At 37.8% G+C, this 22,544-nt stretch overlaps 1 protein-coding gene across 1 annotated transcript in view; it reads left to right on the forward strand.

Annotated features, from left to right (window-relative positions):
- LOC134325658 (ryanodine receptor 3) overlaps positions 1–22,544 on the forward strand; it is a 235,154-nt gene that overhangs the window by 164,900 nt on the left and 47,710 nt on the right. Inside the window, exons 62-76 of the mRNA XM_063007904.1 lie at positions 692–741; positions 861–921; positions 2,196–2,434; positions 6,191–6,272; positions 7,497–7,627; positions 8,292–8,615; positions 9,556–9,796; positions 10,621–10,708; positions 11,989–12,081; positions 15,691–15,861; positions 15,965–16,024; positions 17,160–17,294; positions 17,393–17,428; positions 17,491–17,603; positions 20,728–20,824. Of these exons, the coding sequence (XP_062863974.1) occupies positions 692–741; positions 861–921; positions 2,196–2,434; positions 6,191–6,272; positions 7,497–7,627; positions 8,292–8,615; positions 9,556–9,796; positions 10,621–10,708; positions 11,989–12,081; positions 15,691–15,861; positions 15,965–16,024; positions 17,160–17,294; positions 17,393–17,428; positions 17,491–17,603; positions 20,728–20,824 (1,921 nt within the window). The remainder of the gene's footprint in view (positions 1–691; positions 742–860; positions 922–2,195; positions 2,435–6,190; positions 6,273–7,496; positions 7,628–8,291; positions 8,616–9,555; positions 9,797–10,620; positions 10,709–11,988; positions 12,082–15,690; positions 15,862–15,964; positions 16,025–17,159; positions 17,295–17,392; positions 17,429–17,490; positions 17,604–20,727; positions 20,825–22,544) is intronic.

Genomic DNA, 22,544 nt, shown 5'->3' on the forward strand with positions numbered 1-22,544 from the left:
TGTACTTACTTATGCTCTTATTTATTAAAAAAAACACTTTGGTTCTAACAGGGTTTTAACAGATTTATATTCTCGGACTGTTACTTAAACTAGAGTACGTAAGGTAATGTCTACTATAGAAGCACTTCTGTAAGTCGCTCTGGATAAGAGCGTCTGCTAAATTCTAAAAATGTAAACATTATATTTTTTCTTGTACTGTTTTCAATTAAATACAAGTCAAATACAGGCTTTTAATATATTTTTCTGCTGTACCAATATTTTTATGGAATAAGGTTAAGTAATGTGTATGCTGAAAGCAGTAACTGCTTGCAATGTAAAGCTAAGAATAATGACAATAAATAGTAACTAACTTATTAGATACATGGTTAACATCTAAATATCCAGCATATCTAAAGCAGTGTAATAAGAAATGCGACTGAAATTGCGAGTTCATGAGGGGTTTTAACATTTTCTATAGACACTGTATACCTGGTACATGACAGTATTGAAAGATTAAAGGTCATAGTGATTACCTAACATTTAATATCATATAGATATCATAATATACTTCAAATTAGTTATGTCATAATGATCTCTCTGAATCAGTTCCTTACTCACTTTCTCACTTTACTTTTTCTAATTGAGCCTAATGCAGTATTTCTAATGAATCTCTGTCTGTTCTTTCTTACTCACCCCTCACTTCTTTATTCAGCCTTTTCTGTAAGCTGGCTGCTCTTGTTAGACACAGAATCTCATTATTTGGTAAGAGCTGTACTGCCCTTTTTCTAACTTGTGTGTTATGCTATTTTATTTTATTTTATATTGTTTGTCCTTTTATATTATCATTCTTATAGTGAATTAGATTGTGAATCTTTTTTTAGGAAGTGACTCGGCCACTATGGTTAGCTGTCTTCACATCCTTGCACACACACTTGATACCAGGTATGTCATTTTGTATGCATGAGTATAAATTGGATTATTCAAACCCGGATTGCATTTGTGTGCCAGCACACTAATTTGGAGTAGAAACACATGTTCATACCAATTATATGGTTTGTTAGTTAATAGAGTCTTGGCACTTGTTCCAAACTTTGTGAGAGAATTGTCAATTATTTTTTCACAATGCAAGATCAGACATAACATTATGACCATCTTCCTAACTGACTGGTCTGCAGCTATGCAGCCCCATATGCGACAAACAACGATGCACTGTGTATTCTGACACCTTTCTATCAGAACCAGCATTAACTTCAGCAATTTGAGCTACAGTAGCTTGTCTGTTGAATCGGACCACATGGGCCAGCCTTCGCTCCGCCGGTGCATCAATGAACCTTGGCCGCCCATGACCCTGTCGCCGGTTTATCACCTTGGACCACTTTTGATAGATACTGACCACTTCAGACCGGGAACACCCCACAAGAGCTGCAGGTTTGAAGATGCTCTGACCCAGTTGACTAGCCATCACGATTTGGTCCTCGTCAAACTCGCTCAAATTCTTACGCTTGCCAATTTTTCCTGCTTCTAACACATCAACTTTGAGGATAAAATGTTCACTTGCTGCCTTATATATCCCACCTACTAACAGGTGCCGTGATGAAGAGATAATCAGTGTTATTCACTTTACCTGTCAGTGGTCATAATTTTATGCCTAGTTGATGTAAATAATGTAGGTCATTAGCTTTTATCTGGGGAAAAATGGACAACCGTTGAGTTTACTGTGCCAAGATGAAAAAGACCATCCAGACTGTTATTAGTGAAAGGTTCTTAATTCATCATATGTCATAGTATGGGGGTGCATCAGTGCCCACAGCATGGCTAACTTACATATATATGAAGGTACCACTAACATAAAACAGTGGAATTTTTGAGAGACACATGCTGCCATATAAGAAACATTTACCTTTACCTGGGTAGTTTACCTGGTCTTTTTAGCCATACTATGCCAGGCCACATTTAACAATACCACTTGGAAAACTGTAACTGTTATTATCCTTAATTACCAAATGATAAATGGTGTAATAAAAAAGGTGATGTAACACAATGGCAAATGTGCCTCTGTCCCAACTTTTTATTTATTTAATATCAAAAGTGGGTAAAAAGTTTCACTGCTGTTAGTTAATAATTAGCTACACAGTTATCATCAAGCTAATCAAGGTCATAGCCAGTGCTGTACATATGAGGTCCTGTCTTACCAAACATTTACTTATTTCCTCCAGAACAGTGATGAAGTCTGGCTCCGAGCTGGTGAAGTCAGCATTGAGAACATTCTTTGAGAATGCAGCAGATGATTTGGAGAAGACATTAGAGAACCTGAAGCTTGGGAAGTTTACTCACTCACGTAGCCAGATGAAGGGTGTATCACAGAACATCAACTACACCACTGTGGCTCTGCTGCCCATACTTACTGCCCTGTTTGAGCACATCACTGAGCATCAGTTTGGAGTGGACCTTCTATGTGAGTGAAGCTCTCCTCAAAGGTTTTATGCTTTAGTTGTGAACACAATTTGGCCAAATGCAGTTGGACACGACCATAAGCCTGTTGAATATCTTATTCGGAAACTTTCAGAACTTGAAAGTGAGTTTAAGTTTTCTAGACTGTGTCTATAGGTACTTGTCCTCATTTAGTCAAAACAGCATTTGTAGGGTTAGGTACTTTTGCTGGATAAAAAGACCTGACTTAAAGATGACTGTCCTATTCATTACAAAGGTGTTTAGCTGGGTTGAAGCTTTGGGTTTTGTGTAGACCAATGAAGTTTCTTTTCACCAAACTTGTTAAACCATGTCCCAATAGGGTGTTGTGGAAAAGAGGGGTTAGTAACTAATTACTTAATTATATAATTAATAGCAAATAATCAAATATCGGGCACCACTGGCATTTTTAAGGTGAAATTACCAGGAAAACCAAATTCATAACATACCAGTCACTTTCTGTTGAGGTAAAGTTTGTTGGTGGACTATTTCTCTTACCCATGTAATCAAACTCACAAGCGCTAAATTTTGAATCGTTATAATAATTATTGATCTAACAAAAACATAACACATGCAATGACAGTTAATAAGTAAATGGCATAACTAAGTGGTAATGATAGAAGTATAAATCTGTAGGTACACTATTACTGGAAAATAACATATGCTTTTCTATAGTGGAATGAATGGTGGGTAGAACAAGGTGGTTAAGAGCCTGATTGAAGCGTATGCTATTGATTAATAGTGGAAGCGAATAAAAAGGTATCGAAACCAACCCTCCACCGTGAACACGTGGCGCGTGTACCAGTCGGCTGATGAAGTCTTTGCAGGGAGAGGCCTGTAGTCGAATCACCTCGTGAATAAATTGATTCCCTAATTCTAATGAGGAATAAGACGATCTTGTCAAAATAACATCATAAAGCTACATATTTATTAGGCGCCATCCATGTGTGAGAAGTTAAAATCAAACCTGGTGATTCTGTTTCACACGCTAAAACTCAGGATTTAAGTGTGAGTTGCGTTACATGTTCCAGCTGTGCTAAAATTCTGTAAAACCATAAAACTAAGCTGTGCTAAATGAACTGCAACCGGACTCTTCTGCTTTGCTCTGAATTAAATTACTGTGTATAAAAGTGTGTTGATATTAACGCGGCTGTGATTCTATGCGCTTCTATGTGTTTAAGCATGCTGCTACACGATGATTAGAAAAGGTGTCGTAATTAGTTGCAAGCATTAGCGTATTTACACACTTCCCAAAAATTGATGATACATTGTCCAAAATCTACCACTGTCCTGCTAAATTCCAGAACTTGGGTTTGGGCTTCATACTGTAGTTAACTGTCTATAAAACACCCCAATTTGAATGATGTGGTGAATTAATGCTGTTGTGAGAATCCTGCTACATGGGGTATAAATTATTGTAATGATGGAAAAGACAGTGCTGAGATAAAATGGAAAACTGATCAAGTACTATTGTTGTTGTGGATCTTGAAGAGCATGTATTTTACTTTTTAAGCTTGGGTGTGCCAACTTGTAATAGCAAGTGTTAAAATATATATTTGTGCCCGCTTCTGCAGTGTAAGGTACGTGTTTGTTTTTGTCCCATGGTGCACTGAACGACCCTTAAGGGGTGGGCTTTGTAATGGCATTATTAATTAAAGCTTTTTCGTGACACCCCCTGTGTGGTTTAACTACCACCTTGTGTGGTCAGCTTGAAAATTGCTCCTCTGAGGAGGAATAAAAGTAGTCATTCTTGGTCTCCCTCTGCTGGCCAAGTTAATAAATCAGCTTGAGCAATATAATGTGCGACTGACATTGCTACATTGATTTTTATTCTTAATACTTAATATTCTTAATAGGTCAATAAGTTCACTTCAATTTACTGCTAGTAAATTTAACTGCTCTTCAAAAAACCTTTATTCATAAGGCACTATTGCTATAAATTATACCTACTTGTTATATTAGTGTATTACTAGTGCTTCACTATTTCTTCTCATATTCAATTATTCTCCAACAACAATAAATCTATCCCGTTTGTTCAGTGTCCATCAACTGTACACCCAGTTTCCTTTTTCAGTTCACCTCATTTTGGGTGCCTTTGATTGTCCCTCGATCTGCACAGCTCAGCCTCAATTTCCATACAAGCTTTTCCAGAGATTCCAATTTGGACAGAACTGAGGTCAAAGCCCACGCTGAGTGCTTTCAACAGGTGAATACTGTGAACAGATATGCCTCAGTCAGTGGTATAAGTCCTCAACCTTCCACTTTGAAGATCTGCCCCTTTGATTTGATCACCTAGGAGTTCTTAATACTGAAAGTTATTGTTCTCAAGCCATACAATTTTGAGTTTATCTCAATGGTGAATACTAAGTCCAGTGCCACATTAACAGGGTGTCCAGTTTTGACACAACAGGGTGTCTCAAGTTTTGAGAGACTCATTTTAAGAGACTCAATGGGTTACACCACCCTGTGGTCACTCATAGCTGTGAGAATGGGTCAAAGAACTGTGTGACTGGTACTGGGTTTGTGGAGATAAGTTGCAGTTGTAATCACTGATGTGAGATGACACTTGTCAAATTGCAGATACTTTCTAATAAGAAAAAATATAACACTATCAGTTGTTATTTGGATATGGCCCTAATCCCAAACCATATAACTGATTGGGCTAACTAAGTACATTACATTTGGGCACATAGATTTGGGACCCCTCGCTGAGACAATAATATGGTCGATGACTCTCAGTTAGATTTCCTCAGTGAGGGAGACTCCTATGAGGACAGACTTAGCACTGGCAGACATAACTTTTGCATGTAAATTGCTATAATGTTGGTGAACCAGTCCAAAGAACTAAAACAAATGAAAAGCAGCTATAATGAACCAGTATTTTGTTGTCATTATCTACATATTTCTATAATCATTGTCGTTATTAGCTATTAAGTAATACATAAAAATTGATTTCCTAATTCTTTTGTGAAGTAAGAAAATCTTGTTAGAATAACATCATTCTACTACATATTTATCTGGTGCCCCGTGTGAGGCATTAACATCTGTAAATGTCTCTGAGGGACTGTTTAAAGTTTCCTGACTGATACGTGGTTTGATTTAGGTTTTAGAAACATTGATTGATTTAGAACTTTGATTTAGAAAGGTGGGAGATGGCAGGGGTGGCACATAATTCTGCCATCTACAGTATATTAGCTTCTTTTTTCATTTTGGCTGGTCCAAATTCCCGAATTGCTCTTTGGATTTCTTTCCCCACTTTCAGATAGGTCGTAAACTTGTGTTATTCCATGATGATAAACTAGAGTCATTTCAGACCGGATGAGAACTTATTTACTTTAAGTCCTAGAAAATGATTAAAAAGGATGAAAGGTCTTTGAGTGTAAGAAAAAAAATAGTACACTTCCTCTTGGAAGAAGTAAAATAGGTGCAAATGTCTGTAAGATGCAAGTAAAGGTTTTCTGACTAGTAGATCTGTAATAAGCCACCATTACACTAAACAACAATTATTAAACAACAGAACTATAACATACACTGGTCAGTTATTGCAACTAAGTAGTACAGTGGTACCTTGTAACTCGACATCCCCTTAACTTAAATTTTTTTAAACTCGAAGCCCTTCACTGAAAAATGTGTACTTTTAAACTCGACCTGCGTGCGATAATTGCTATTTTTATTGAAAGTAATAATAATAACTGAACGTATCTATAATTATTTAGGTCTTGCTTTTTGCTTTCTGTTCTAGTGGATGATGTCCAGCTGTCATGTTACCGAATCCTGAATAGCCTGTACTCTTTGGGAACTGGAAAGAACATATATGTTGAAAGGTAAAAGTTCTTAAACACATTGTACAGAAAAGTGTGACTTTTGTGTGACAGTCTGGCATTTTGTAAAGCTGAAAAGTTGATCTGCTGAGAAATGAATTAGCACACAGCTTACCTAGTCAACATGGTATTGCTCTGCTGCCCGTGCTGGCTCTTTAACCAGAAGTTGCTGTTGCAGTGACAGTGAGATCTCCATCCTCAGACACATCTAATTTGATCTGTAGAGTGCTTAGCCAGGACTTGGTAACCACCTGAGTGCTCTTCACAAGCTGTTTTTTTTCAAGTCATGTAAAGATTTATTAACCATTTTAATGCTACAATACACAAAACACTGAATGATAAGAGATTAAAATCTATAATTTACATTTGCTTGATGCTTAATGATGTTAGACATTTATACAACCCCAAATCAGAAAAAGTTGGGACAGCATGGAAAATGCAAATAAAATAAAAATGCAGTGTTCCTTACATTTACTTTGACTTTTATTTGAGTGCAGACAGTGTGAACCCAAGATATTTCATGTTTTGTTTTGTTATTTTTTTGCTCAACTTCATTTCATTTGTTAATATACCTCCGTTCCTGCATTTCAGGAAAATTATTGAAATGTTAAAAAACAATGTACCTTAAAAAAAGATTGGAAGGGATTTGCATATTTCTCCCTCTACAGTGCATAATATCATTAAATGATTCAAGGAATCGGGAGTAATTTTAGTGTGTAAAGGCCAAGGACGCAAGCTTAAGCTGAACGCCCGTGATCTTCGATCTATCAGACGGCACTGCATCAATAACCGTCACTCAACAATAGCTGATATAACCACATGGGTGAGGGATTACTTTGGCAAACCTTTGTCAGGCACTAGAATACGAAGTCACATGCACAAATGCCACTTAAAACTTTACTGTGCAAAAAAGAAGCCTCATGTTAATCATGTCCAGAAGCGGCGTCGACTTCTGTGGGCTCTGAGGCATCTAGGATGGACCCTCACACAGTGGAAACGTGTACTGTGGTCAGATGAATCAGCATTCCAGGTCATGAATTAAAGCTAGACAAAATTAGTAAACATTCATGCAAATAAAAAGCTCTTCCTCACTATTAACCAGGCTAGCATTTTTGGTTGAAATGAGTAAAAAATAATACACTGATAAAAAACAGGTAAGGACTAGAAATAAACGTAAGCAATCATCCTCTTTCTCTCTCTGTCTGTGTGTGGTTTGTTTTACTGTAGACAACTTCCAGCTCTAGGTGAGTGTTTGGCCACCCTGGCAGGAGCGATGCCTGTGGCTTTTTTGGAGCCTCACCTCAACATACACAACCCTTACTCTGTCTTTAACTCCAAGACAGCACGAGAACGGGCAAGTAAGTGTCAGGATTCTTACCAAAAAGATGTTCAGCTGTTTAGATGTGGTCCTTTTCTTGATTTAACTGTTTGATCTGTTTAGTACATCTTTAGAACGAGTTTTTGCTTTGTATTCACAGCACATCTGACTTGAATTTACTTTATTCAAATGTGTATATATTTTCAGCGCCCTGGTGGCGCAGCCGGACATTCCGCTAGCACACCAGCGCCGAGATTTTGAACTCAGTTCGAGGGCTGCGTGTGGGTTGGAGGAGGCGTGAGCAGCAATATACCCACCTCGACTGCAATCAGGGAACCCCCAGCAGCGGAAGACAAATTGACTATGCTAAATTGGGAAAGAAATAGGAGAAAATGCATAAATAAAATAGAAAAAATATATATACATATTTTTGTTTCACTTTTCTTGAGACCTAAAAATTGCAGTTATAAAATGTTCTTTTTATCATTTAACAGTTTTACCCGTTTTTATGTCAACAGACATCTTTCTTTCAATTTTACCCATGTACTGTAATACCAATATTTTAAGAATTTACTGTTATAAATACATTTAATGTTCATTTCTGTACATTCATTGTTCATTTCATATTATAATATGGTATTTTTTTACAGATCATTGTCCATTGACCTATTTCATTTTTTTTTTTACTTTTCTCCTTTGTTAAGTCTTGGGCATGCCCAGCATGGTAGAAGAGATGTGTCCAGAAGTGTCACATCTGGACTGCCTGATGAAGGACATCAATGACATGTCTGAGTCAGGCGCTCGCTACACAGAAATGCCTCATGTTATTGAGGTGGTACTTCCCATGCTGTGTAACTACTTATCCTACTGGTGGGAGCGTGGCACAGAGAACCAGGCCAAGAGCTTAACGACTGTGTGTAGCACCACGGTTACCTCTGAACACCTGAGCATCATCCTGGGGAACATCCTTAAAATCCTGAACAACAATCTGGGCATTGATGAGGCCTCATGGATGAAGAGGATAGCTGGTAAGTTAAAAGTCAAAATGTATAGACTTGTTTTGAATTGTCTCAGTCTAAAATCTGATTTGATATCCTAGAGAGGCTTCTATGGGGTGTGGGTTTTCCTGATATTTACTTCTCTGTAAATAGTTTACATCTTTGATATCACTGTTGCTAATGGTCATATGACTCTACACTGCGAACAGCGATGTGTGCAATAAAATTATAGATTTTAAGATTTACTGACTTAAAAAATATATCTTTCTAATTTCCATAATTGTGTTTTGGGTATTTCTTTCTATATAAACCCACTTTATGGCCACAAGTATTTGGACACCTGGTCATGAGCTTGGACATCCTATTAGAAAAACAAATGGAATTAAAATAGTGACCTCTATGTGATATTTTAGCTTTAACAACAGCCACACTTCTGAGAAGACTTCTCACAAGACTTGTGAGAATTTGAGCCCATTCAGTCAAAATAGCATTTGTATGGCTGGACACTGATTTTGGTCAAGAAAGCCTCAATTGAGGGTCAAGGCTGGAGTTTTTTTGACACCAGGCTTTTCTTCATGTCTTTATAGACAATAAAAAAGCTGGAACTAATAAAGGCCTTCCCTAAACCCCAAGGTTAAAGCCTATAATGTCCTATACACAATTAGAGTGAACATTAGATTCTTCCTTGCCACCTGGACCAAGGCCCTAAACATTCTTGCCTGGATGTCTAATTTTGTCGCTGCGCTCCTAAAAACACTTAAAACCACAGATATTGTTTTATATCCTTGCCCTGATCTATTACCTTAAAGTATCTTGGAATTCATGACAATGAAGTGTAAACCACAGGGTCTTATAGACCCAGGTGACCCATTAAAGAATACTTCCCAAACTGCTGAGAGGAAATGTATATGAATGGTGGAATGCATACTGAAAAGTAGCTACTGTAAAGATTGACTGTATTTTTTAACAGTGTATGCCCAGCCTATCATCAGCAAGGCAAGAAAGGACCTTTTAAAGACACACTTCCTGCCCACTCTGGAAAAGTTAAAGAAGAAGACAGTGAAGGTTGTTTCAGAGGAAGAGCTTCTGAAAGCTGACTGCAAGGGCGACACTCAAGAGGCAGAGCTGCTGATCCTGGATGAGTTTGCAGTGTTGTGCAGAGACCTATATGCCTTTTATCCCATGCTTATTCGCTATGTGGATAACAACAGGTAGCACTCTTACAGTAATGTGTACACTACTCTGATATCTCCTGATATTTCATTGAGAACCAAGCAAACCACTGATTGTTGGTAACTGATAAAAATATTCTTGTACCATCAGGTATTGAATACTACTACTGTCTATGTAATATCAATAAAATATACACCGATCAGCCATAACATTTAAACCACCTCTTTGTTTATACACATATTGTCTATTTTATCAGCTCCACTTACCATATACGTAGAAGCACTTTGTAGTTCTGCAATTACTGACTGTAGTCCATCTGTTTCTCTACATACTTTTTTAGCCTGCTTTCACTCTATTCTTGAATGGTCAGGACCCACACAGGACCCCCACAGAGCAGGTATTATTTAGGTGGTGGATAATTCTCAGCACTGCAGTGGCATTGACATGGTGGTGGTGTGTTAGTGTGTGTTGTGCTGGTATGTTTAAATACCATGTCCACTCACTAACACACCACCACCATGTCAGTGTCACTGCAGTGCTGAGAATGATCCACCACCCAAATAATACCTCTGTAGTGGTCCTGGGAGAGTCATGACCATTGAAGAACAGCTTGAAAGGGGGCTAACAAAGCATGCAGAAAAACAGATGACTACATTCAGTAATTGTAGTAATTGTATGGTAAATGGAGCTAATAAAATGGACAATGTGTAGGCTGTTATAATATTTTTTTAATAACAACAGTTTGGGCCATATAGTGTATTTGTGGCAATTATGTCTACATACAACTATGTAAAGGTGAGATGTAAGACCAAAACGTTTGATTGGCAATAGTCTAATCCGCTTTTCTGTGCTTTTATTTCAGGTCACGATGGCTGAAGGAGCCAGATGCCGATTCCAATGAGCTCTTCAGGATGGTAGCAGAGATCTTTATACTTTGGTGCAAGTCACATGTAAGCTTTCCAAATTCTTTACCTCCAGACATATCACTAGCCACCCTTGCATTGCGATGGTTGGCTGCACAGATGGGTCAGCTTTCTCCATTTCAGACTAATGGAGCAGACTAGCCCCTGATGGTGCAATCAAAGTTTGATGAGCCAGTGGTACACTTCTTGATACCCACCGTGTCACAGTGGGTACCACTGACCTTTTTCTGTAGTCTTTTTTAAAAGAAATCCAAAAATATAAGGAATCTGGGTTTACTTGGATTTTTTTAAATCTTGCAAAAATATACACACCCAAGTGTCACTGATGTACTAAGCATGTTCCACCACCTAAATAAGATCTAGTTTTAAGAGAGTCTGCTTCCATTAATCGATAGGTAGTTGAAGATGAGAAAACTTTACATATCACATAGACTTGTGTAAGTCCATCCATGTAATAAACTGATCAAAAGGTCCATGAGTATAGCCACATTTGTACGTTAGTCTTTAGGGAAATTACATGTATGATTGACGTCTGTAAAAAAAAAAATACACCGACTAGGAATAACATTATGACCACTGACAGGTGAAGTGAATAACATTGATTATTTCTTCATCACGGCACCTGTTAGTAGGTGGGATATATTAGGCAGCAAGTGAACATTTTATTCTCAAAGTGTTAGAAGCAGGAAAAATTGGCAAGCATAAGAATTTGAGCAAGTTTGACAAGGGCCAAATTGTGATGGCTAGATGACTGGGTCAGAGCATCTAACTCCAGCTCCAGAGCAGCTCTTGTGGGGTGTTCCCGGTCTGCAGTGGTCAGTGTCTATCAAAAGTGGTCTAAGGAAGGAACAGTGGTAAACCGGCGACAGGGTCATGGGCAGCCAAGGCTCATTGATGCACATAGGGAGCGAAGGCTGACCCGTGTGGTCCGATCCAACAGACGAGCTACTGTAGCTCAAATTGCTTAAGAAGTTAATGCTGGTTCTGATAGAAAGGTGTCAGAATACACAGTGCATCACAGTTTGTTGCGTATGGGGCTGCATAGCCACAGACCAGTCAGGGTGCCCATGCTGACCCCTGTCCACCACCAAAAGCACCAACAATGGGCATGTGATCATCGGAACTGGACCACGGAGCAATGGAAGAAGGTGGAAGAACTTCAATCCGATCCTCCTTTAAACCAAAACCTTTCATATATTTCTTAAGACATTTAGTCGATTCAAGAGAAAGCTTAAAACCTTTGAAGTGTTGGTTAACTTAGATCCTTTTAAAGTTATTACTAACCTTAACTTTATTTTCCTCTGCAGAATTTCAAAAGAGAGGAACAAAACTTTGTGGTGCAGAATGAAATCAATAACCTCTCCTTCCTCACTGGGGACAGCAAAACCAAGATGTCGAAGGTATGTGAGCAGAAGCTGATGTGTGCTGAGGGTTTTACGAACGTTTTACCAAATGTTAGGGCTACGACAGAACTCAGACACGGTAACTTAGTTGGAAATAGGAAGTCAGTATGATTTACTTTAGGAACAGCATAAGTTAATTGAACAGAAGGTACAAATTCATGGTTTATGCCTTTATTAGACATATGCATGCTCACACTGCAATAACTGCTCTCAAATCTCATAACAAATAAAATAAACACATAATCCTGAACAACAAACCTAACATTCATTCTGCACCTCTAACACTGATTTTAAAATCTCCAGTGCTTTTATGACTTGATAGTTTTAGCATGTTCCAGCTGTTTGATCTTTCTTTAAATTGTAAGCCAACATACATTCTGACAACTGGAGTTTTTTAAATATTATGCAAACTTTTAATTCTGTATTCCATTCTGACATGTTTACCATGTGTTTTGACCCAATGGGTATGATACACATGTAAATAATGTCGACACATCTTCTAACACACAGGAAAAAACATATAATGAATCTTTATTTCCAAAAGAAAATCTCAACGCTAGAACTGGGGTGGCACGGTGGCTAAGTGGGTAGTACTGTCGTCTCACAGCAAGAAGGTCCTGGGTTCGATCCCCAGGTGGGACGCTCCGGGTCCTTTCTGTGTGGAGTTTGCATGTTCTGTCCGTGTCTGGGTGGGTTACCATGGGTGCTCCGGTTTCCTCCCACAGTCCAAAGACATGCAAGTTAGGTAAATTGGAGATACAGTACTAAATTGTCCAAGACTGTGTTCGATATAACCTTGACGTTAAAATCCTAATAAACAGACAAACAACACTAGAACTGAGTTTCACTGTGCTGTAATTCAGTCTGTTCAGGAGACACCACAGTGTTTTTTTCTTGCTGAATTAAATAATGATGCCAATAAGGTCATAGTGTTCAATCTTCCTGTGCAAGGATGTGTTCACTAATTCTGCTTTTTGCTATTTCTCATCTCTCCCCTTCTCACTATCCCTCTGAATCACCCAGTCATTTCTGCCAAAGGTACAGTGAGAGTGCATGTGTATCATTGTGTTCTGTGTCAGACAGTGGTGGTGTTTGGGAAGGAGGTGGATTATTTACTGTGTTCATACTACTGTGTTTAATAACTGACTTCCATTGACATTGATCATTATTTACTGGTTTTTTATTTGTCATCAAATTTGTCATGTCATTAAGATGTTTAAATATTGCATAAGGAGCTAGTTAGCTAAACAACAGACTTAGATTCAAGTTTTGACATTTTGAGCCAACTGTGCCATCTTTGTGCTTTTGTACATAGACTTCAAAAGAGGGAAACATAACTGTAAGTGGTCTCAAATTTTGCCAGATCAGTGCAAGCTATTACTTCTCTGTTTCTTATCAGATTCATGTAATTAAAAGTGAAACATTACAATGTTAAGAAAGGTTGTTACTGTGTCTTATGTGTCTTGTCGGTTGTAGTATTTTAAGGCATGATCTGTTAGTCTTTGTATTGTCTTGGATTGATCACTGTGTGTAAAGTGTGTCAATTTGATTGTCAGACTGTATTCATATTTTTGAGAAAAGAGATGTATAGTAGGGATGTAACGATACACTCTACCCACGATGCGATATGATTCACGATACTGGGTTCACGATATGATTTTTTCCCTTTTTTTTTTCTCTTAAACAAAAATAAAATAAAATACTGTATTTGTACTTATCTTTTCTTTATCTAAATAATGAATGCCCTTTTATTTCTGAGGTAGGTACAAACTATGCCAAATAATGCCTATTGTAACTGAAAAAAACTGAAACATTATACAAATAAATCAATAATACAAATAAAGAAAGTATCCTCACATAAATAAATTTGGCTGGAAAATCCCCTACCTGGCAACTTTGTGAAGTCCAGTCAACCAGGCGAGGTGAATAGCACCAGTGCCCTCTGCTGTTTAAAGTGAATATCAATTAATCTTAAATGAATAACCGATTCGAATCGTGGCACATGTGCACCGATTTTTAACTGTCTTGTGATGCATCGTTACATCCCTAATGTACAGTAAGGAGTTTTAGAGACAATGAACTGGATGTATAAAGAGAAGAATGCACATCACATATCGTGTCTGTATGCAACTGCAATCTGCACTCAGCATTTAAAAGTCTTATCAGTAAATCAAACATTAAGAACACAAGCTGCACCTTGTACTAATAGTATGCTCTGTTTAATGGTTCAAGAAATGCTACAGTATTAAAAGTGAAATAGGGTATAATTTATAAGTTGTATTAAAAGAAGAAAAAAATATTAATACAAATAATACCAACCTCCAAATTTCAATTACAAAGTTTGAGCAATCTGTACAATTCTAATAAAATTGGGATTTTCTAAATAAGTTGGGACAGAGGCATTCTTACCATGCTACTTTGCATTTACTTTCCTTTAAACAACACATATTCATTATTTGGCTTATTTAAAAGCCTTGCTTTTTATGCCTACAAATATCTGTACATTTTCTGAATCATTTGATCATATGTACTATAGTGGGTTTAAGCCAATGGGCAAATTAGAAGATCAATTCACTGACATACACTGACTAGGCATAACATTATGACCACTGACAGGTGAAGTGAATAACACTGATTATCTCTTCATCACGGCACCTGTTAGTGGGTGGGATAAATTAGGCAGCAAGTGAACGTTTTAGTCTCAAAGTTGATGTGTTAGAAGCAGGAAAAATGAGTAAGCGTAAGGATCTGAGCAAGTTGTGATGGCTAGACGACTGGGTCAAAGCATCTCCAAAACTGCAGCTCTTGTGGGGTGTAAACCAGTGACGGGGTCATGGGCAGCCAAGGCTCATTGGTGCATGTGGGGAGCGAAGGCTGGCCCATGTGGTCCGATCCAACAGACGAGCTACTGTAGCTCAAACTGCTGAAGAAGTTAATGCTGGTTCTGATAGGAAGGTGTCAGAATGCACAGTGCTTCACAGTTGCAGGCTGCAAAAACCAACACAATATTAGGTGGTCATAATGTTATGCCTTATTGGTGTAAATACCTCAATCTAGGAACATGGCTAATACTGAAAATCACCTTACATGACCTCTAGCTTTGCTAATAAAGACATTCTGGCATGAGGTGTTCCTTAGCAGCTTTTTCTTAGATTTCTTATTTAATAACAAATGATTGAACAGGGTAAAACAACAGTATTTTGGCAGTTGGATATGCAGCAAAGTTTACTATTTGACAATATTACAGTATAGCATATCCCTAGAAACATTACCTGCTATATGGAACAATGTTCCTGATATTTCAGTGTACCATGGAGCATTCTTGAAAAAGAGAACAATCAAATATTACTATTTTTAAATGTCATTAAAGCGCATTGTGCAAACATGATTTTTAAATCCTAAACAAACAAAACATCTATCGCTTAGAGTTGGCAAAAGTCAACGGCTGGGATTGCAGACGATGTGAATGCTCCAACCATATCCAAGGTGTTACACAAAACAATGGTTTTGTATGTTTTTTGTAACTTCTCTTCATGACTGTAGTTAAAGTAAAAATATGTAACTTTCTCTGCATGACTGCATATGTTAACTGGTTTCTCTGATCAGGCAGGAGGACAGGACCAGGAAAGAAAGCACAAGAAACGGCGTGGTGAATTTTACTCCATCCAGACCTCACTCATTGTGGCTGCTCTAAAGAAGATGTTGCCCATTGGCCTGAACATGTGCACGCCTGGAGACCAGGAACTTATTTCGTTGGCCAAGACGCGATATGGTTTGGTAAGAAAGTGGGGCTTGATAGAATCATGTCAGTGATTGTTTGTTTAGTGTCTGCAGACTTCAGGAGGGTTCATTTGCCATTTTTATCCTCCTGTTTGTTTAGAAAGATACAGATGAAGAGGTTAAGGAGCATTTAAGACAGAACATGCACCTGCAGGAGAAGGTGAGATTTAAAAGGGACATTTCAGAACTTTATAATAATTTACATGACCTGTAAATAGTCCTGCATTGTCATTAGTTTCTACTGTATAGCATTGTAGGGAGAAATATATTATCCTGATGAGATTTCCTTACTTATTATTAGGATTAATTAATGAATTATTGATATAGTAAATAGTTAATAATACATTACGGAGCATCACTGGCATTTTGAATGGGAAATTACTAAACCAAATTCATAACAGATCAGTCATTTTCTGATTGAGTAAAGTTTGTTAGGTTGATTATTTCTCTCATCCAGGGAATCAAACTCACAGCACTAAATTCTGAATAGTTGAATACAATTTTTTTGTATTTTAAAAGCATAACATATACATACAATGGTAATTAATAAGTAAATGGAATAACTAAGTGGTAATGATAAAGGTATACATCTGTAGGTATAAACTATTACTCGGAAATAATATATGATTGTCTATAGTGGATCAAATTGTGGGTAAAACTAGGAAAGTTCAGAGCCTAATTAAAGTGTATGCCATCGTTCAGTAATGGAAGTATAGAAACCAAGCACTTCACCCATGAGCACATGAGGCAGAGAGAGACCCATAGCCGAATCACCTAGCGTCTGTTGGTTTTTTGCACTGGCCCAGTTCATCGGAGAAGTGGATTTTCCGTGCTTTCCGCACTCCACTCGGGTGCCTCTACCCAATGGCTGTTGTAGATTCTGAGCTGAACTGAGCATTAGCTGTGCAAAGTCTTTAAACAGCATGAGTGAAATACATGCTGCATCAGCTGCAGGTGAAACAAACCCTGAAAAACTCAAAAATCTCTGATGATTTCTAGTCGCCCCGGTCCCACTGCTGGAAAAAAAAAACATCCCCACATCATGATGCTATCATAATAGTATGTGATTTAGGATGCTGTTTCAGCTTTAAATACACTCATGCACACACCTAACTTCAAGTTAACTTGAAGTTAAAGGTTGACATAGCCCATTTAGACATCTTTAATAACCAGTTAATGATAAAGTGGTCAAAGATTTTGACTTATAATGTCATATCTCCCTCCCTCTCTCTCTCTCTCTCTCTCTCTCTCTCTCTCTCTCTCTCTCTCTCACACACACACAAATACTCACATAGTCGGAAGACCCTGCTGTAAGGTGGCAGCTCCACTTGTATAAAGATGTGATTGTGAAAAATGAAGGCCCACCTGATCCAGAGCGCACGGTTGATCGTCTTCAGACCATCTCAGCTGCTGTGTTTCACCTAGAGCAGGTCTTATTTCCTCTTCCCTTTTAATTTGAATTGTTAGGGTATAGGGTTCTTTTTGAAATATTGAAAAGGTTGTTGTCAGTTAATCTAAGATATAAAAGATGCTTAGTAAATTTGCTTTGTCTTTATATTTACTGGTAATAATGAGAACATCTTATTACTTTATGTTGTCTTGTTACTTTTATACTCAATAAATTAGGTGGAACAACCACTAAGGTCCAAGAAGTGTGTGTGGCAGAAACTACTGTCTAAACAGCGAAAGCGTGCGGTAGTGGCCTGCTTCCGCATGGCACCCTTATACAACCTGCCCAGGTAAGCTAATTTGTAATACCACTGATAACTAATACTTATGAGAGTTGTTCTTTTTAGACACCATTTAGTTTGCTTTTGCCTTTTTGCATCTTGACCATAGTAACTCAAATCCTTAGCACTGACTACACACTATAGATTCACCCTTTAATCATGATTCTATAATGTAATGATGTGATTAAAAAAGTACAATGATAGGATTTACTGGACAAATGGACATCTAAACTCTTTAAATAGTTCTGAACATGCCTTTAAACATGTATTTGCAAGTATGTAGAATAATTAATTGTTTACTACAACAATTGTTTACTATTTTATACTTACAAAATATCTCCATGAACATCTTTATGTCTTTACCGACATTAAAACTCTAATGGTTTGTGAATAATATTTGTAATTTAGCAATTTTGAAACATCTCCATATTCTCTGCCACCCCATAATAATAAACTTGTTCCAGTTCAGGCAATGCTGCTTATGGGTGTGGAGAAAGCCTCAAATACACAAAAGACCTAAAACCACAATTTCAAATAATTTGTTTATTTCTATAAACCCAGTTCCCAAAACATTCAGACAAAAGGTAACATACAAAAATAAATAAATTAGTAAATCAATAAGAACTTTATTTATAAAGAGATAACAGGCAATTATATAATATAATTATATAATCTAAATAAAACTACAATCAGAATTCAGACTGTTAAAATGTGGAGGTTAATGTAGTGTTACTACCTGGCGTCCAGGTGGCGCTGACGCACCAGCACCGAGTTTCTGAACTCCCAAGTTCGAGGCTCGGTGTTGTCACCGGTCGGCTGGGCGCCATCTGGCGGGCATAATTGGCAGTGCCTGCAGCAGATACAAATTGGCCATCGTATCTGCAGGGTGGGGACCGGACTATATGTGGGTGGGTGGGTCTTCATACGCTGTGTAAGGACCCTGATTGGCAGAGGAGACGCCCGTGCAGGAAGCACGGACGAGAAGAGTAGGGCGTGCTCTCCTTGGATGCAAATCTGGAGTCTGTCAGCAGCGGAGGACAAATTGGATGCGCTAAATCGGGAGGAAAAATGGGGAGAAAAATGCATTTAAAAAAAATGTAGTGTTATTACTCACATGCTTTACCATGTTGACGCCTAAATCTACTACTGATTTTATATGACCTGCCTTATTTCTTTCTTACCTCTTCATTCTTTCTTACGTGCTCTTTTTCTTCTCTTTATCTCTTGTCCTTCTGTTTTTCCTCAGGGTTAAAGCGCCAGTGTGTAATTTCATGCTTAGTTGCACTGTAAATCAATACCACCGTTGCATTAGCAGAACTGATAGGCAGATGGAAGTAATAAAGTTAGAATGGAAGCGTTTAATTAGCCTTGTCTCTTGTTTTTATTACTGACACATTTATAAGTTCATGTATTGTATTGATTACTCTGCATAATTTTGTGTTGAATATTTTAGGTCTATTCTATCTTAACCAACTTGTGCTTTTTAAGTAAGATTTATTTTGTTGAAGGCCAAAGACTTGACAGCTTGCTATTATTACCTATTGTTCTTTATTACATTTATTGAATTATATATCAGTTGAGTGACATATATTATATTTACTTGTCTTTTTCCACTCATCATCCTTTCTCTTTCAATCATAACACTACGCTTTTCTATAGGCACAAAAATAATAATTACTTCCTGAATGGCTACCGACACTTGTGGCTGGAAAAAATGCATGAGAGTTCAGATTATGACAGTCTGCTCTCCATGCTAACGGTAACGTAGCGCTTTGGGAATGTTCATTGGTTGCTTCCTGAATGACTTCTCTGCCATGGTTTGACCTGTAAAACATATAAAGTATTTCACTGGGAGCCTCACTGGTCTGTTTAATTTGTACACCCACTGATAAGGCAGCGTGGTCTCAAGGGTAATTATTTATAACAATTTGCATAGTTACAGACTAACAAGTGCATTATTTCAAGCATACATCAATCTCTATGCTAACTCTATCAACAAACAGCTGCATTAGAATAGGTTTACATAGGTGTTGGGGTGGTGCAGCGCTGCACACCACGTCGCATCTGCAAATGCAATGTTTGCTGGCTGGTCGAAGCTTAATCAGATTGGATGTCAAGCATTTGTAAACTGCCTTCTTTATCTCTCTCCACAGACGTTTGATAGAGTTTAAGTTTGGGTCAGACAAGTACAGTCAGAGACTTGCCAGGCTTTGTCATTGTGGTGTTGAAGGGTGAATTGTTTCCCTGTACCTTTACTCAAAGGTACAACTTTCAACTTGGCATTCTGCCATGATGGTCTTATTTAAAGTGACTATTGGGGTTTTTTTGCCTCACTAACCAAGGCCCTTTTCCCTGATGCCCAATTTAGCCAGGCCGACTAGGAAGATTTAAGGTTGGGTTGTGCCAAGTTTCTTCCATAAAACTGATCCCTCTGTGGTACTGGGAACGCTCAAAGCCTTATTGTTTTATATCCATACCCTGTTCTAAGCCTTGCTACAATTTGATTGGTCCATATCCATATTCTTGGTCTTAATGACTTGTGTTCCGTCCTGAGCTTTTATAGTCCCAAATCTTTCCAAAATATGCTCAACCAATTCAGATTGCAACAAGTGTACTCTGTTTGGCTTGCAGACATATTTCAAGGATTATTAGTAGGAATTTGGAATGCCACAGCAAAGGGTATGAATACCTTTGTGAATAAGAGATTTTAAGGATTTTTATTATTTTTCCAGACTAAACCATGGTTTTACTTCATCATTATGTATAATTATGTGTAGATTATTAAATAAAAATGACAATTTATCTGTTTACTGTTATTAAATTCACTATAGATACTGAATACTTTATAAATCTACTGTATGTTGAATATTTTAGTTATCATTATAATCATTAGACCTGATGAAAGAAGCCACCAATGTTTTAAGGACAATCACTGACTTGTATTACTAAAAGACTATTATACTCAGCTTGTAAAGAGGACCAGTTAGACTCCCTGCTTCCTTTACTAACCTGTTAACCTTTTTCCTTTTTAGCATTTTCTGCTTGCTTCATAACTTTCTCTGCTCCCTCTCTTCCCCATAACCTTTATAATCACCGTAACCCTGCCTAATCTCTTGCGCCTCCCACCCCCCAGGCATCGTTCTATTAACCTGTTCCTCACGGGCTATCAGAGAATATGGATAGAGACAGAGACCTACTCGTTTGAAGAGAAGCTAGTGCAGGATTTGGCAGTAAGTACTTTTTGTGGGAACTACAAGGTCAGGTGACTTGCAAGCACAATTCCTGTTAAAGCTACAGTCATTTAAACTGTTGTGTGTGTGTACCACATCATTAGCTAATGATTTGTTACCATACATGTTTTACAACCCCAAATCAGAAAAAGTTGGGAGAGTATGGAAAATGCAGTGTTCCTTACATTTACTTTGACTTTTATTTGATTGCAGACAGTTGGAACCCAAGATATTTCATGTTTTGTCTGGTCAACTTCATTTAATTTGTTAATATACCTCCATTCCTGCATTTCAGGCCTGCAACACATTCCAAAAAAAAGTTGGGACAGGGGCAATTTAGGGCTAGTAATGAGGTGAAAAACTAAATAATGATGTGATTCCAAACAGGTGATGTCAACAGGTGATTGTGATCATGGTTTGGTACAAAAGCAGCATCCAGGAAAGGTTGAGTCTTTGATGAGCAAAAATGATCAGAGGATCTCCAGTTGTACAAATGTGTAAGAAATGTGTAAGAAAATTATTGAAATGTTTAAAAACAATGTACCTCAAAGAAAGATTGGAAGGGATTTGCATATTTTTCCCTCTACAGTGCATAATATCATTAAACAATTCAAAGAATCGGGAGGAATTTCAGTGTGTAAAGGCCAAGAGTGCAAGCTTAAGCTGAATGCCTGTGATCTTTGATCCCTCAGACGGCACTGCATCAAGAACCACCACTCAACAATAGCTGATATAACCACATGGTTGAGAGATTACTTTGGCAAACCTTTGTCAAGCTCTACAATACAGAGTTACATGCACAAATGCCACTTAAAACTTTACTGTGCAAAAAAGAAGCCTTATGTTAACCATGTCCAGAAGCGGCGTCCACTTCATGGGCTCGGAGGCATCTAGGATCTTGGCAAAGGTGATTTACACTTCTGTGATGGCAGCATTAATGCAGAAAAGTACATTGAGATCTTAGAGCAACATGTGCTGCCTTCAAGACGTCATCTTTTCTAGGGACGTCCATGACGTCCCAACTTTTTTTGGAATGAGTTTGAAATACAGGAATGGATGTTTATTAAAAAATGAAATGAAGTTGAGCAGATAAAACATGAAATATCTCAGGTTCATCCTGTCTGCAATCAAATAAAAGTCAAAGTAAATGTAAGAAACTCTGTGTTTCTTATTATTTGCAATTTCCATGCTATCCCAACTTTTTCTGATTTGGGGTTGTAAAAAATGTTACAAATAGATGATTAGCTGTCCTGTTAGCACATGTGTCAGGTGAACAGTTAGAGACTACACTACGTTAATACAATTTTAGTCTTATAACACCTTACTACCCATTATATCTGGTCAATGTAGGTCTTATGTGGGTACCTTTCCACTAGATGTGGGTGGAGTACAAGAAGTACAAAACAAAATATAGGACACAGTCCGTAAATGTATACCTGCAAACTGTATGTTTTTATTTATGATTTACAACTACAAACAAATAACATTCCGGCTTAATGTTTAGATGAATTTACATTTCATTTACATTAAGAATATTCTGATATAGCCGCTCAGGTGGCGCAGCGGTAAAGTACGCTAGTGCACCAGAGTTGGGGTTCTGAATGCATCGCATCGAATCTCGACTCTACCTCTCCGACTGGGTTGGGCGGCAGCATGAACAACGATTGACTGTTGTTCAGGGTTAGAGGGTAGAGAGTCGGATCATAGGTCCTCATAACTG

This window comes from Trichomycterus rosablanca, chromosome 13, assembly GCF_030014385.1.
Source record: "Trichomycterus rosablanca isolate fTriRos1 chromosome 13, fTriRos1.hap1, whole genome shotgun sequence".
In the NCBI taxonomy this organism is placed as follows: domain Eukaryota; kingdom Metazoa; phylum Chordata; class Actinopteri; order Siluriformes; family Trichomycteridae; genus Trichomycterus; species Trichomycterus rosablanca.